The sequence below is a fragment of the Mesocricetus auratus genome, unplaced genomic scaffold (assembly GCF_017639785.1).
Source record: "Mesocricetus auratus isolate SY011 unplaced genomic scaffold, BCM_Maur_2.0 Super-Scaffold_15014, whole genome shotgun sequence".
NCBI lineage: Eukaryota > Metazoa > Chordata > Mammalia > Rodentia > Cricetidae > Mesocricetus > Mesocricetus auratus.
In genome coordinates this window covers 30,168,177-30,180,752 of record NW_024429186.1, presented here as the reverse complement: position 1 = coordinate 30,180,752, position 12,576 = coordinate 30,168,177, and the positions used below count along the sequence as shown (strand labels likewise).

At 49.8% G+C, this 12,576-nt stretch overlaps 1 protein-coding gene across 5 annotated transcripts in view; it reads left to right on the top strand.

The window, feature by feature from the left end:
- Tmem63c (transmembrane protein 63C) overlaps positions 1-12,576 on the top strand; it is a 105,040-nt gene that overhangs the window by 37,851 nt on the left and 54,613 nt on the right. For all 5 annotated transcript variants that reach the window (XR_005876202.1, XM_040742700.1, XM_040742702.1 and 2 more), the window contains exon 2: positions 9,027-9,178. Coding sequence is in view for 2 of the 5 variants with exons in the window: in XM_040742700.1 (XP_040598634.1) it covers positions 9,027-9,178 (152 nt within the window). In the remaining 3 variants the exon portion in view is untranslated. The remainder of the gene's footprint in view (positions 1-9,026; positions 9,179-12,576) is intronic.

Sequence of the window (12,576 nt, the reverse complement as noted above, 5' to 3'; positions counted from 1 at the left end):
CCACTGAGATGCACGTGTGGTCATTGCATGGAAGATGAGTTCTTGTTCTAGACCTATCCGGGTTGCTCAGGGCTACCTGAGAGCAGCCCTTAGGAACATCCTGAGGATCGAACTTCATGAGCTGTGTTTCTAGAGCAAGTTATACACCCAAGCTTCCATGTTCCTTGCCAGCGTTCGTAAGTTCATAAGGCTGGGACTGAGACAGGCAAGAGGGGAGGGGCTCCCCACTGTCACCTCTGCTCCTTCTGATCAGCAGAGATGCTCTCAGGGAGACAGAAGTGCAGGCCCACCTAGAAAGCCAGGACTTGGGCCAGGCGTCCTAGCATCCTGACTTGTATCTTCCTCACTTCTATGTACTCTCTTTTACCAGCCCTTCAGGAGGTAAGCCACTGGACCAAGTGGATGAGGGATGGCAGGGCTCTGTGCCTTCATTCCTGCCGAGTCAGGGCCCTTGGTGTACTTAGAGGGTCAGAGACAGAAAGGCCATGCCAACTTCTAGTGGGAAGCCAAGCTGTCCCGTTGTCATCACCGAGTAGCCTGGCCAAGGGGGGTGGCCCTGGAGATAGACACCTTGACACTGTGGCTGAGTCTTCTCAGAATTGTGCCCAGACAGATGAACAATGGCCTCAGGCCACACCCCGGGTCCAAGAGCAAAGGACTCCTAAGGTCTTTGGAGATCCAGGGGAGCCCTGTGGTCAATCAAGAAGATGGTTGAGTTAATGATCACGGGGCCATTATCACCTCGGATGTCCAAGCGACACTTGGCCATGGCATCAGAATGCTGCGAAGAACAGCTGCGCATGCTCTCAAAGCCGTGTGGGGTGACCAGCTGTGTGTGTGTGAGGTAGGACCTGCGCATGGAGGAGCTGTCACGTGGGACACAGTAGTCAGAGTTGCTGGGGGCAGGGCGTTCACCGGCATTGTTGCCCACTTACTTGATTTCTGAGATGAGTCTTCATTTTCACTGCCGGGAAGCCGCCCGCCCTGTTTGGAGTCCTCAGGAAGATGACTGGGAAGGTACACGGACGTGACTGCGTGGTGCTTGGTCACTAAGCCCCCTTTCCATTTGCTTGTCTTTTCATTTCTGAGCCACCAACTCTCAAGGGACATTTGGGATGACAGACCTCGCTTTGGTGGCACCACTAAATGTCTGGTGTTGTCTGGCCAGACATGTAAATTACTCAAGACCCCATTAGAATTGAACTATTCCCTTCGGAAGAGCCTCGGGTTCCTGAGGGTCTGGGAGAAAGGAGTCATCCATGATCCAGAAGGCACATGGGTGGCAGGTGGTGGAGGAGATACTGCATAATGTTACTAGGCCAGAGACCCCCTCCTGGCCAGGGCCATGCGTGTTCATGTATGAACTACACCAGACCTGGGAAGACTGAAGACCTTAGGTCAGGGATAGTCTCCTGAGTTCTTTGTGCTCCGTGGTTGCATATGCCTGGTTATTACTTCTGATATGTCTCTACGCTCCAGGGAAGAAGCAGAGTCAGTGAACTTTCACTCGAGTGGAGAAAATGGAGTCCATGGGAGACAGTGTGAGCCACAGCCTTGTGTATGTGGCTGCAGGGACATGTCTCCAGCATACAGGCGTCTGTCTGTTTCCAGCACATAGGGGGCTGTCTCCAGCATACAGGTGTCTGTCTGTTTCCAGCATACAGGTGTCTGTCTGTTTCCAGCATACAGGTGTCTGTCTGTTTCCAGCACATAGGGGGCTGTCTCCTGCGTAGAGGGGTCTGTCTCTTTCATAGAGGGGGCTGTCTCCTGCATAGAGGGGGCTGTCTCTTTCATAGAGGGGGGCTGTCTCCTGCATAGAGGGGGCTGTCTCCTTCATAGAGGGGGCTGTCTCCTGCATAGAGGGGTTTGTCTCCTGCATAGAGGGGTTTGTCTCCTGCATAGAGGGGTTTGTCTTCTGCATAGAGGGGTCTGTTTCCAGAACATAGGGGGCTGTCTCCTGCATAGAGGGGTTTGTCTCCTGCATAGAGGGGTTTGTCTTCTGCATAGAGGGGTCTGTTTCCAGAACATAGGGGGCTGTCTCCTGCATAGAGGGGGCTGCCTCCTGCATAGAGGGGTTTGTCTTCTGCATAGAGGGGTCTGTTTCCAGCACATAGGGGGCTGTCTCCTGCATAGAGGGGTTTGTCTCCTGCATAGAGGGGGCTGCCTCCTGCATAGAGGGGTTTGTCTCCTGCATAGAGGGGGCTGTCTCCTGCATAGAGGGGTCTGTCTCCTGCATAGAGGGGTTTGTCTCCTGCATAGAGGGGTTTGTCTTCTGCATAGAGGGGTCTGTTTCCAGAACATAGGGGGCTGTCTCCTGCATCGAGGGGTTTGTCTCCTGCATAGAGGGGGCTGTCTCCTGCATCGAGGGGTTTGTCTCCTGCATAGAGGGGGCTGCCTCCTGCATAGAGGGGTTTGTCTCCTGCATAGAGGGGTTTGTCTTCTGCATAGAGGGGTCTGTTTCCAGCACTTAGGGGGCTGTCTCCTGCATAGAGGGGGCTGTCTCCTGCATAGAGGGGTTTGTCTCCTGCATAGAGGGGGCTGCCTCCTGCATAGAGGGGTCTGTCTCCTGCATAGAGGGGTTTGTCTCCTGCATAGAGGGGGCTGCCTACTGCATAAAGGGGTTTGTCTCCTGCATAGAGGGGTTTGTCTGTCTCCAGCATACAGAGGTCTGTCTCCTGCATAGAGGGGGGATCTGCCTGTCTCCAGCAAAGAGGGGTCTGTCTGTCTCCAGAATACAGGGCTCTGTCTCCAGAATATAGGGCTCTGTCTCCAGCATACAGGGCTCTGTCTCCAGCATACAGGGCTCTGTCTCCAGCATACAGGGCTCTGTCTCCAGAATATAGGGCTCTGTCTCCAGCATACAGGGCTCTGTCTCCAGCATACAGGGCTCTGTCTCCAGCATACAGGGCTCTGTCTCCAGCATACAGGGCTCTGTCTCCAGCATACAGGGCTCTGGCTCGAGCATAGTTACATCCAATGCTTACCTCTGTTGCACTGTTATTGGTTTTGCTGAAACTGCTTAAGACTTAAGCACTTGGAAGTGAAGGTTGCTGGTTTGTCCCCTTCCCCTCCACTCTGGGCAGGGTGCCCAGAGCTGGGGCAGCTGAAGGACAGTTCCTGTCACAAGGGTAAAGGAAACAGAAGGATAGGAGTCCTCACCCCCATGTATGGAGAGGTGGAGACCTGTACTTTACTCTTATCTACAGCAGCTCCTCTAGGCCCTGTAGACAGCAGCCCTGGTCTGATGGGCAGGTCAGGGGGAACCCTATCCCAGAGCCCCCCAGTGAGTCTTGGAAAGGAACCCAGGCCAGAGCAGCCCTGGTCTTTCCCATGTTTGGGAAAGCAGGCTTTTATCTCAGGTTTGATAAGGTAAGGCATCCCAGGACTCTGCTTTCTTATTGCATGAGTCATTTTTTAATGACTCGGGCCTTCCTCTCTGGCTCCAGAGCCTCCCACTGAGCACTTATTAGGAGTCAGAACCACTCCTCATGCGCCGTGCCCTCACTCAGGCTCACAGGGACCCCTTCCATATGTGGGAGGAGATGACTGATCACCTGGAAGTTTCCACCCCCCCCAGCTTTTCTTCCTCATCTCCTCCTTTTCCTCCTCTTCCTTCTTTTTTGAGGGAAGATCTTACGGTGTAGAACTGACTATTCCAGAACTCACAGTGATCATGCCTGTCTCTGCGTTCCAAGGATTGGGATTAAGGGTGTGTGTGAACAGCCCCAGATTTTCTTGTCCCCACTCCTAGTATGGCTTTGGCAAAGTGGAGTCCAGAATGAACTTCCAGATGACTTTCTGACCATGCCTCAGGCCACCCCAGACCCATCTCCATTCCCATTTGTTTATTATCCTGTCCTTTTAAAATGCAGTACACCTGCCACCTCCTCTAGGAAGCCCTCCATAGATCCCAGCTAGAAGAGATCAAGCGCATTGAACCTGTTTCTTTTGCTAGACAGTGATCTCATCACTTTACTCACCTAGTCTCGAGTCCTACACGCACGTGCACACACACACACACACACACACACACACACACTCGTATATGCCCTAGTAACCCATGGGGTGGGAAGAGAAACGAAGATTAATAATTGCTTTCTGTAACAACGGCCATGTAGAATGCCGGGGGTGGGATAGTCTGACAAGGACACGTGGGGATACAGTTGCTTGTGCTTTAGGACCGATGGTTTCATGTCTGGGTGTGCAATGACCTAGAGGCACTCATGCCTGTGCAGAAGGCGACAGTCTCTGGGATATCTAGGACAGCAACACCTGAAATGCAAAAAATAGGTCTTGGCCACCGTAGCATCGACATTGACAACAATGGAAGAGACAACCAAAGCTGTGGCGCCTGCCAGTTAATACAAGCAGAATGGATGGCTATTCATCTTATTGTTTTCTTCTAGTTTGGCTTTTTGAGACAAGGTCTTGCTATGTCACTCTGGCTGGTCTGCAGCAATCCTCCTGCCTCAGCCTCTTGAGTGCTGGGATTACAAACATGAGCATCACTTATTCCTGTCTGAAGTTTTTGTTTTGTTTTGAGACAGGGTCTCATGTAGCCCAGGCTGGTCCAAGCTCATTAGGCAGAAGCAGAAGTCTTTGAATACTTGATCCTTCTGCTGCCAACTCCCAAATGCCAAGATTACAGGTGTGTGCTGCCACAACCAGCAGGGAATTTTATTTTCTGAAAATTACACCTTGATAAGACTGATATGGCCACACATATGTACAGTATGTATATATTCTGTATCACCCTGAATAAATCTAGAAACAGTTGCAAAAGGAGATTACAGAGCAATACCATCAGTGGCGATATAAGGTCAATAAACTTAAAAAAAACAAGATCATGTCATTAATAGAGATGAACAAGGTACAGCATCTGCGGTGATCTTTGGGAAATGGAGCTGAGACTTCTGGGCAAAGATTTCTGGTTTGTCAGGAACACTTTGTCTCTCCCACAGGCATACATGCAAGCATGCACACACTCACACTCACACAACAGCTGAAGGGAAAATTATAGGATGTTTATATTTGCCAATTAGGTTGTTTTATTCGCTTATCTTTTCAATGTTTAAATTGACCTTTTTTTTTTCAAAGGAAAGGCACCAGCTCCTACCTGGGAGGCAGGGGTAGGGTCCTGGAGGAGGTGACCACTGAATGCTGAAGGGAGAGTGGGTGATGGCAGGGTTACCCAGTGCAGGGAGCTGGGGAAAGGGAGTGTGGAGGGTCCCAGGTGGCGCTGAAATGCTGAATGACTTGTGTTTATCAAGGGGCCCTTTCCCCACCATCTTCCCATCCTCTATGATTTCGACATTTCTGTATTTGGACCGTGTGCACAGTAAACAGGGTCCTAGGAAAAACTGTATTGTGTAATTTTGAGACTTTGTTTATTTTAAAGATTTATTTATTTTTGGTTTTTAGAGACAGGGTTTCTCTGTATTGTTTTTGAGGCTGTCCTGGAACTCTCTCCGTAAACCAGGCTGGCCTACAATTCACAGAGATCCGCCTGCCTCTGCCTCCCGAGTGCTGGGATTAAAGACGTGCGCCACCAGCGCCCCGGCTAAAGATTTATTTTTAATTATGTGCGTTGTCTGGCTGGGGAGGGTGTGTATATATACGTGCATACAGCATCTGTAAAATCTAAAACCATCAGATCTCCTGGAACTAAAGTTAGAGGGAGTTGTGAGCCACCTGATATGGTGCTGGCAACCGAACTCTGGTCCTTTGGGAGAGCAAGGCATGCTCGTAGTCACAGAGCCATCAACCTCTGCATCGCTACTGTGGTACCTTCTGAAGTCCAGCTAACCTGATGAGGTCTGGGGAAGCAGTAAGACAAATGGAAGTCCCACGTTAAGATGAGGAAGTCACCATCCATACAGAGAGACGATAGAATTCTTGAAGAATACTTAGTTCAGCCATGTGCAAATCCATTTGAAAGCTAGCTGAAACGGTAGTTTTCTGGGGAAATGTAAATAATCAGTTTGACTCAGAAGAGCTGGGAAACCAAACAAACTGATAATTAGGGGAGGGGCCAAGTCCTCAAAATCCCTAAAACAATCAAGTTTAGACAGTGTCTGTTGACCCTTGAAGGACTGGATAATGGGAATGTCACTGAAGTATCACCAACCACACCAGGTCTTAGGGAAGGAGAGGCTCCAGGCCACTCTGTGAAGCCAGTGCCACACTGATAACAGAGCACAGCACAGCTGGCACATGTTGCCCAGCCCATTCATAACTCACAAGCTAAGGAGCAGAATGAACGTTCATCTGGGAATATTGGTATACACATGTAAGCTAAGTAATAAATAGAGTCATGCAACATTGTATTTTATTTACTTCTAATTAAAATTTTAAGGTGTTATTTATATTTTGTATGAGAGCTCTGCATGCACACCTGAACACCAGGAGAGGGCATCAGATCCCATTGTAGATGTCTGTGAACTACCATGTTGGTGCTGGGAATTGAACTCAGGACCTTTGGAAGAGCAGCCAGTGCTCTTCACCTCAGGGTCATCTCTACAGCCCCCTCTTAATTAACTTTTTAAGATTTATTTTATATGAGTGTTTTGCCTGCTTGTCTGTGTGTTCATCATCTACATTCCTGGTACCCATGGAGATCAGAATGCCTGGGACTTGAGTTATAGATGGCTGTGAATCACCAAGTGAGTGCTGGAAACCAAATCCAGGTCCTCTACAAGAGTAACATGTGCTCTTAACCCAAGAGCTGTCTCTCCAGCCCCTATTCTTGATCTTTTAAGACAGGATTTCATGTAGCCTAGGCTGACTCACTGCACATCCCACATCTTCCTGTTTATACCTCTTGAGTTCTGGGATTATCAGCACACACCACCACACCCAGCACAGGGCCTAAAGGGTGTTTCTTAAATATTGATATATGTCTTTGTGTGTGTGTGTGTGTGTGTGTACATGAGTATTTGTGCACACACACACGTGTGTGTGTGTGTGTATTACATCCAACATTGTTCTACATCCTTTACCTGAAATATGATGTAATATGTGCTTGGGAATGTTCCACAAGTGTTTGAGACATGTGTATCTGGGAGCTGCTGGGTGGGGAGAGAGAGAGAGAGAGAGAGAGAGAGAGAGAGAGAGAGAGAGAGAGAGAGAGAGAGAGCATGGAGAGAGAAAAGGAGGGAGGGGAGAGAGAAAGAAATATCTGACCTGATGGCAATAAAGAGTTCTGAATTGAGAAGTGAACAATTTTCAACTCATATTGCCAAAGCTGAGGAGTTTAATAATGGATAGGGGACAGAAATGAGCTAGATACAATGGTGTGTCTAAAAGTGTAATCATGAAACTCATTCTGAAGTATGCTAGTTAGAATAATAAGGTATGTTGAAAACCATCATTAAAAAGGTGAAAATGTGCCATTCTGTTGAAAATGCAGAGAAACTGACAACTGTCTGTATTGCTGGGGCACTGCAAACTGCTTCGTTTTGCAGGACAGTTTTGCCATTTATATTAGTATATAAGGGCTGCATAACCTTCAACCCAGGGTTTTCTAGAGCCAACCCCATAAGTTTTTATTGCAACTTCTTGCATCAACACAGGGAAGCAAACCAAAATGGATGCATGCAGCACCTATAACCTTAACACTTGGGGGCTAAAATAGGAAGATGACCAGTTCCAGACCAGCCTGGCCCACACAGCTGCTTCAAGGCTGATTACGGTCACAGAAAGGCATGGAGGGTCCACCTAAGTATGCAGCAACAAGGTTGGAATCATGTGATGTGTAGGGCTTGACTCAGTGGAATTCTATTGAAAACTGTTGGCTGTAGAGATGTGTGACGTCTATTAATGAACAAAGCAAAGACTGTCAGGAACATGAAGGTGTAGGGATAAGTGCACATATATCCATATTTAGGGAATCTTAGAGAAAGCTACAGCAGGGACAGGACTATCTCTGTCTTTAGAAATGCAGCAGAGCCCTGGGAAGGCAAGGACAGCATGCCCAATTCTGTTTCCATTGTGTAATTACCTTGAGTGGACTCTTTCCATAGTGTGTTGTTTTCAGAATTTAAAAAGAATATTTTAGAAGAAATCACTTGTGAAGAGAGAAAATTATTTAAAATGTCCCACCCTGAACTTCCTTTTTGTTCTTTTTTGAAGGTCTGGGGTTCAGACCCTGGACTTCATGCTTTCTGGGCAAACTCTCTGCCACTGAATGACATCCTGGCCCTGAATTTCCATTGTGAATTCCCTTTTCTGTGGGCTCATCTTGTCTTTCATTGGCAATGTCAGGTCTGGAAGGATCCACAGGAGATTATCCCTCCTTTCCTTTTGTTCCCAAGGAAACAAAACCTAGAGATGTGTCACACAAACTGCCTGGAGTCCCTGGCTAGTCTCTTCAGACTTTGGGCTCCCCTGCTATTGTTTCAGGGAAGGGACTGAGGATGCCGTGCAAATTGCAAAGCCTTATCCTTTGGTTTGTCTACCGTCTCCCAGTGTATGCACTGAGTTTTACTCCCGTACCTCTGTGGTCAAGATGTGGACATGTGGGTCCCTAGACACCTTCCTGGACATTTGTCCTTCATGGGCCAGGCAAGGGGCCCCTCAGTAGGCATTCCAGTAAGGTCTCCTCAGATGACTCTGAAGGAAGAGATGGCTGTGGCCCCTGTGTGACCCCCTTCACAGCAGCACTGCTGGTTTACTCTGTATCCAGGCTGAAGCTCCCATCCCAGTGAGGGAAAGCAGGACGCTTCAATTCATCAGAGGACAAGGCACAGAACCAGAGTGGCCTGGAACTCCAGGATAGGGCTCCATGTCTGTCCTTCTTCCTGCTCAGCTTGGATGGCTCGCTGAGGTCATGTGTTGAGCACTCGTTGGCCTCTGGGGTGCCCTTTGCCCTACCAGAGCTCTCCCCAGTGGCCCAGTGGGAAGATGCTGACAAGCACATTGGGTCTAGGAGGGACCTGGCCAGCTAGGGCTTGGGGAGGAGCTGTTTACAGAGGACTGGGATCCCTGCCTGCCTATCCTGAGAACGTTCTATTGTCCCTTTGCCACAGAGCTTTGAAGGAACCACTTTGGTGGTGCGGAACTGGTGGTGAGACTCTGCAGGATCACCTGGAGGTACCTCTTCCCAGGGACTGGTTGAGGACAGGAAGGCCTGGGAACATAATCTTTCAGCCTGGACTCTCACCAACACCTGCTGCCCCAGGTAGGTGCCCCTGCCATCATCCCACAACCCTCGAACTGGTCCCCATCCCCATAACCTTGGGAAATGTGGCCCTAGGGTTGTCTAATAGAGCACTTGGGAAAGGTCCTCCATAGACGTCTTTAACCATAGCCTGACAGGAGAGGCAGGAGGGACCTGATCCCTCTGCACAGGGCACCATCTCAGATGGCTCAGGCTCCTGAGGTTGGAGGGAAAGTTGAGGGCTGTGGGTATCTTGTCTTCTGATGATTGTCAGTGTGCCAGGCTGAGCTCCTAGCTGGGACTGCTGCATGGAGGGTCTTGCCCAGCTGCTCTGGTGTGGTGAGCAGGCTCAAGGCAGGTCCAGACGATGCTCTTCTGAGCGCTCCCTGACCCTGAGAACTCTTTCCCCTGGAAAGGACTAAGACAGATAGTATCTTCAGACTGCTGGAGCTGGAAGGGTCTTACTGAGCTGATCCAACCCAATCCCTCCTTACTTCTTGAGCATCAATTCGTATCAACGGTGAATCCAGATGTTGGCATCTCCCAGGAATCGGGTGTAATCTCGCCCAAACCACACGGGGAGCTCTCTGTTTCAGCTGCCTTCTTCCTGCTGGCTCAGCCCAGCTTCTGCCCCGGGTACCTTTCCTCTCCTCTACCATACGGTCATCTCAACCAGCTCACACTCCTTTGTCCGACACCCAGTGGCTGAGTGTGTAAGAAGCAGGTGAGCACCTAGGGGAGTCTTTCCTCCCTATTTCAGAGGTGAAAAGGCAGATTGAATCTTGGAGAGAGGATGGTGCAGCCCTGGAAGTGGAGCAGGGAGGCTGGAATAGGGTTAGCTCTCTCCTCTGAGAGCGCCTAAGGCCTCTCTCTCCTGAAGGAAAAGGCTGCTTCCTACGGGCTGCTGGCCAAGAGTACTGCGCTTGTTTGTTATCCGCTAAGGTCCTCTTAGATCTAGTTCCTTTTCTGTGCAAAGCTCTCAGTGTGCCTGCAGCCTTTGTGACTCCCTCTTCCTTTCCCAGGAGAGCCTTCCAGACCAGGTGGCCTCGGCTGCATGCAGCTTTCTTCTCTGTAGGTGGCTGTGGAAAGCTACTGACAGCTCGGGGCTTTGCAGCCAGCCGCCAGCCTCACCATCTTTGTGTGCCTCAGTCTCTAACCGTAAAATGGGGTAGGGAGAGACAGGAGAACCCTAAGGTCACTGAGGGCTAAGTAGATTAATACCTGTAGAGTGCTTGGGACAGCGTCTAGCACTCAGTAAGCAGCTCTCCCATTACCCCTGCTCACTACCGATGCCTCTTCTCTCCCAGGCCTACTCAGATGCTTGATTAACTTCACTAAAGCACTGAGTAGCCATCTCACTCCCTGGGCATACAATCATCCATGGCTCCCTGTGGCCTGTGCCCTAACCTGCCCTTGAAGGGTCTTGAAAGCAGAAACTGGCTGTATCCTATTTACATTGTACACTACGAGGATAGTAATAACGTCTACTGAGACAGCATTTTTACTCTCAAGTGGAGAGGTGTGTACTGAATTCCCAAGTAGGAGTGTAGCGACGTGCAGCCCCTACACGGCTTGAAGGTTTAATTCAAGCTCTGCCTCTCGGCCACAGCCCTGATGTAAGCACAGCTAGATATGGGCCTCGGGCTCCACTGGATAAGGGTGGCTCTGGTTTCATCTGGGTTTGTGGGACTGCAAGTGCAGTATCCCTATTCTAGACTCCAGCCCTATCCACATCAGAGAGGGGGGAGGTCGGGTGGCCACTGCCCAAAGCAGGCAGGGACTGCAACATTCTTTCAAGTTCAGGCCAGCCTGCAGACATGAAGTCATTGTCCTTGGCTCCAGTAGCTCTGGGCTGCTGGAGGTTGGCCAAGAGTGCACAAGATCAGCACCCTGGACAGAGCACCCTGCACCATCAACCCTGCGTTCCCCAAGGTGGAGAGGCTGCGCACCAGGGAGGCTTGAATGTAGGGAGTAGGACAGGCCTGCGGTTAAAAACAAGTTCTTTTCCAAACGCAGAGGTGTTGGTTGTCCCATCTGTAAAATGGAGAGAATAACTCCCCCTGCAGAGAGTAGAGGTCACCGGGGTGGGGTGGGGCAGCCGGGCAGCACCCTTGCACGGGGCCAACTTCATCTCAATCAGATCCGTAGACAAAGCTGTTCTTCCCAGTGCTCGTCCTGCAGCGGGCCCACTTTCCCCAGGTGCAATGTGCCTTGCAGGCTACAGGCTCCATTCCAAGATGACAGATGACTGGAGATTTAGACGGGGGCGAAGGAGGATCAGTAGTTCAAAGCTTCCAAGATTCCTGGCAGGGTGAGAGGCAAGGAGGGAAGTGACACAATTCTGTCTGATTTTCTCTGAGATTTTTCCACAAGGAGCCTCAGGCGCTGCCAAGTCCCAGGAAGCGAGGGTGTGGTGCCAGGAAGGGAGTAGACCGAGACGTGCTGGTTCCCGCAGGGCAGGCTTTCCTCCTTAACGAGCTCAACAACAGTGTGCTTGTGCTTGGATTATGGGCTCCAGGCTGGGCACTGAGATCAGAAGCGTGTAAACATGATTCTGTCTTTCCCAGGCCATACCTCTGCTGGAGAAGGGCGGGACATCCAGCAAGCAGCTAACCTTCACTGAGTTTAGCATTATTTATCCTTACTCTCTTAGAGACAGAGTCTCACTAAGTAGCCCAGGCTAGCCTCAAACCTGTATCAATGTTCCTGCCTCAGCTTCGCAAGTGCTAGGATTATAGAAGTATTCCATGAGGCCTAGCAAGGCAGTGCAAATTCTAGATAGAATATGTTAGGGGGAGAAAAATGTAATGTGGAAACAAACAAACAAAAACCCAGAGGGGAAAAAGCCTCAGAGCTGTGTCATTAAATAAGGCTTCCAGCCAGCTGGAGAGGACCTGAGTTTAGTTTCCAGAACTGATGTGAGGTGGCTTAAAGTCCCTCTGTCACTCCAGCTCCAGGAGATCTGATGCCTTCGGCCTCCACAGACACTTGTACTCATGTGTACACACTCACCTATATATGCTTTTAAAAATATAAATAAAATTTAAAATTATAACATAATTTTTAAAAACAGGGTCACCAAGGCAGATCTTGCGACTTAGGTGAATCTCAGGACTCAGATAGCTTAGGACTGGAGCAAGATCTAGAAACCCTTCTACACAATGCCACACCTTTGCTCCAATATTTCCACGGCTCCCTGTGACCTACACTCCGGAGCACAAGCCAGGCTGTCTTGGACGTCATGGTCTATCCATTTGCCTTTGGTTCAGCAGACCCCTTTCTCTCTACCTTGAGTATTTTATTCTCCACTCTCCTCCTCCCCCCATTTGTTCCTCTCTCTACTGCTTCAGAAGCTCTTTCTGCCAGGGAACAGGAGGACTAAAGTGTGGGTGCATCCACACTTCCTGAAGGCTTTAAGC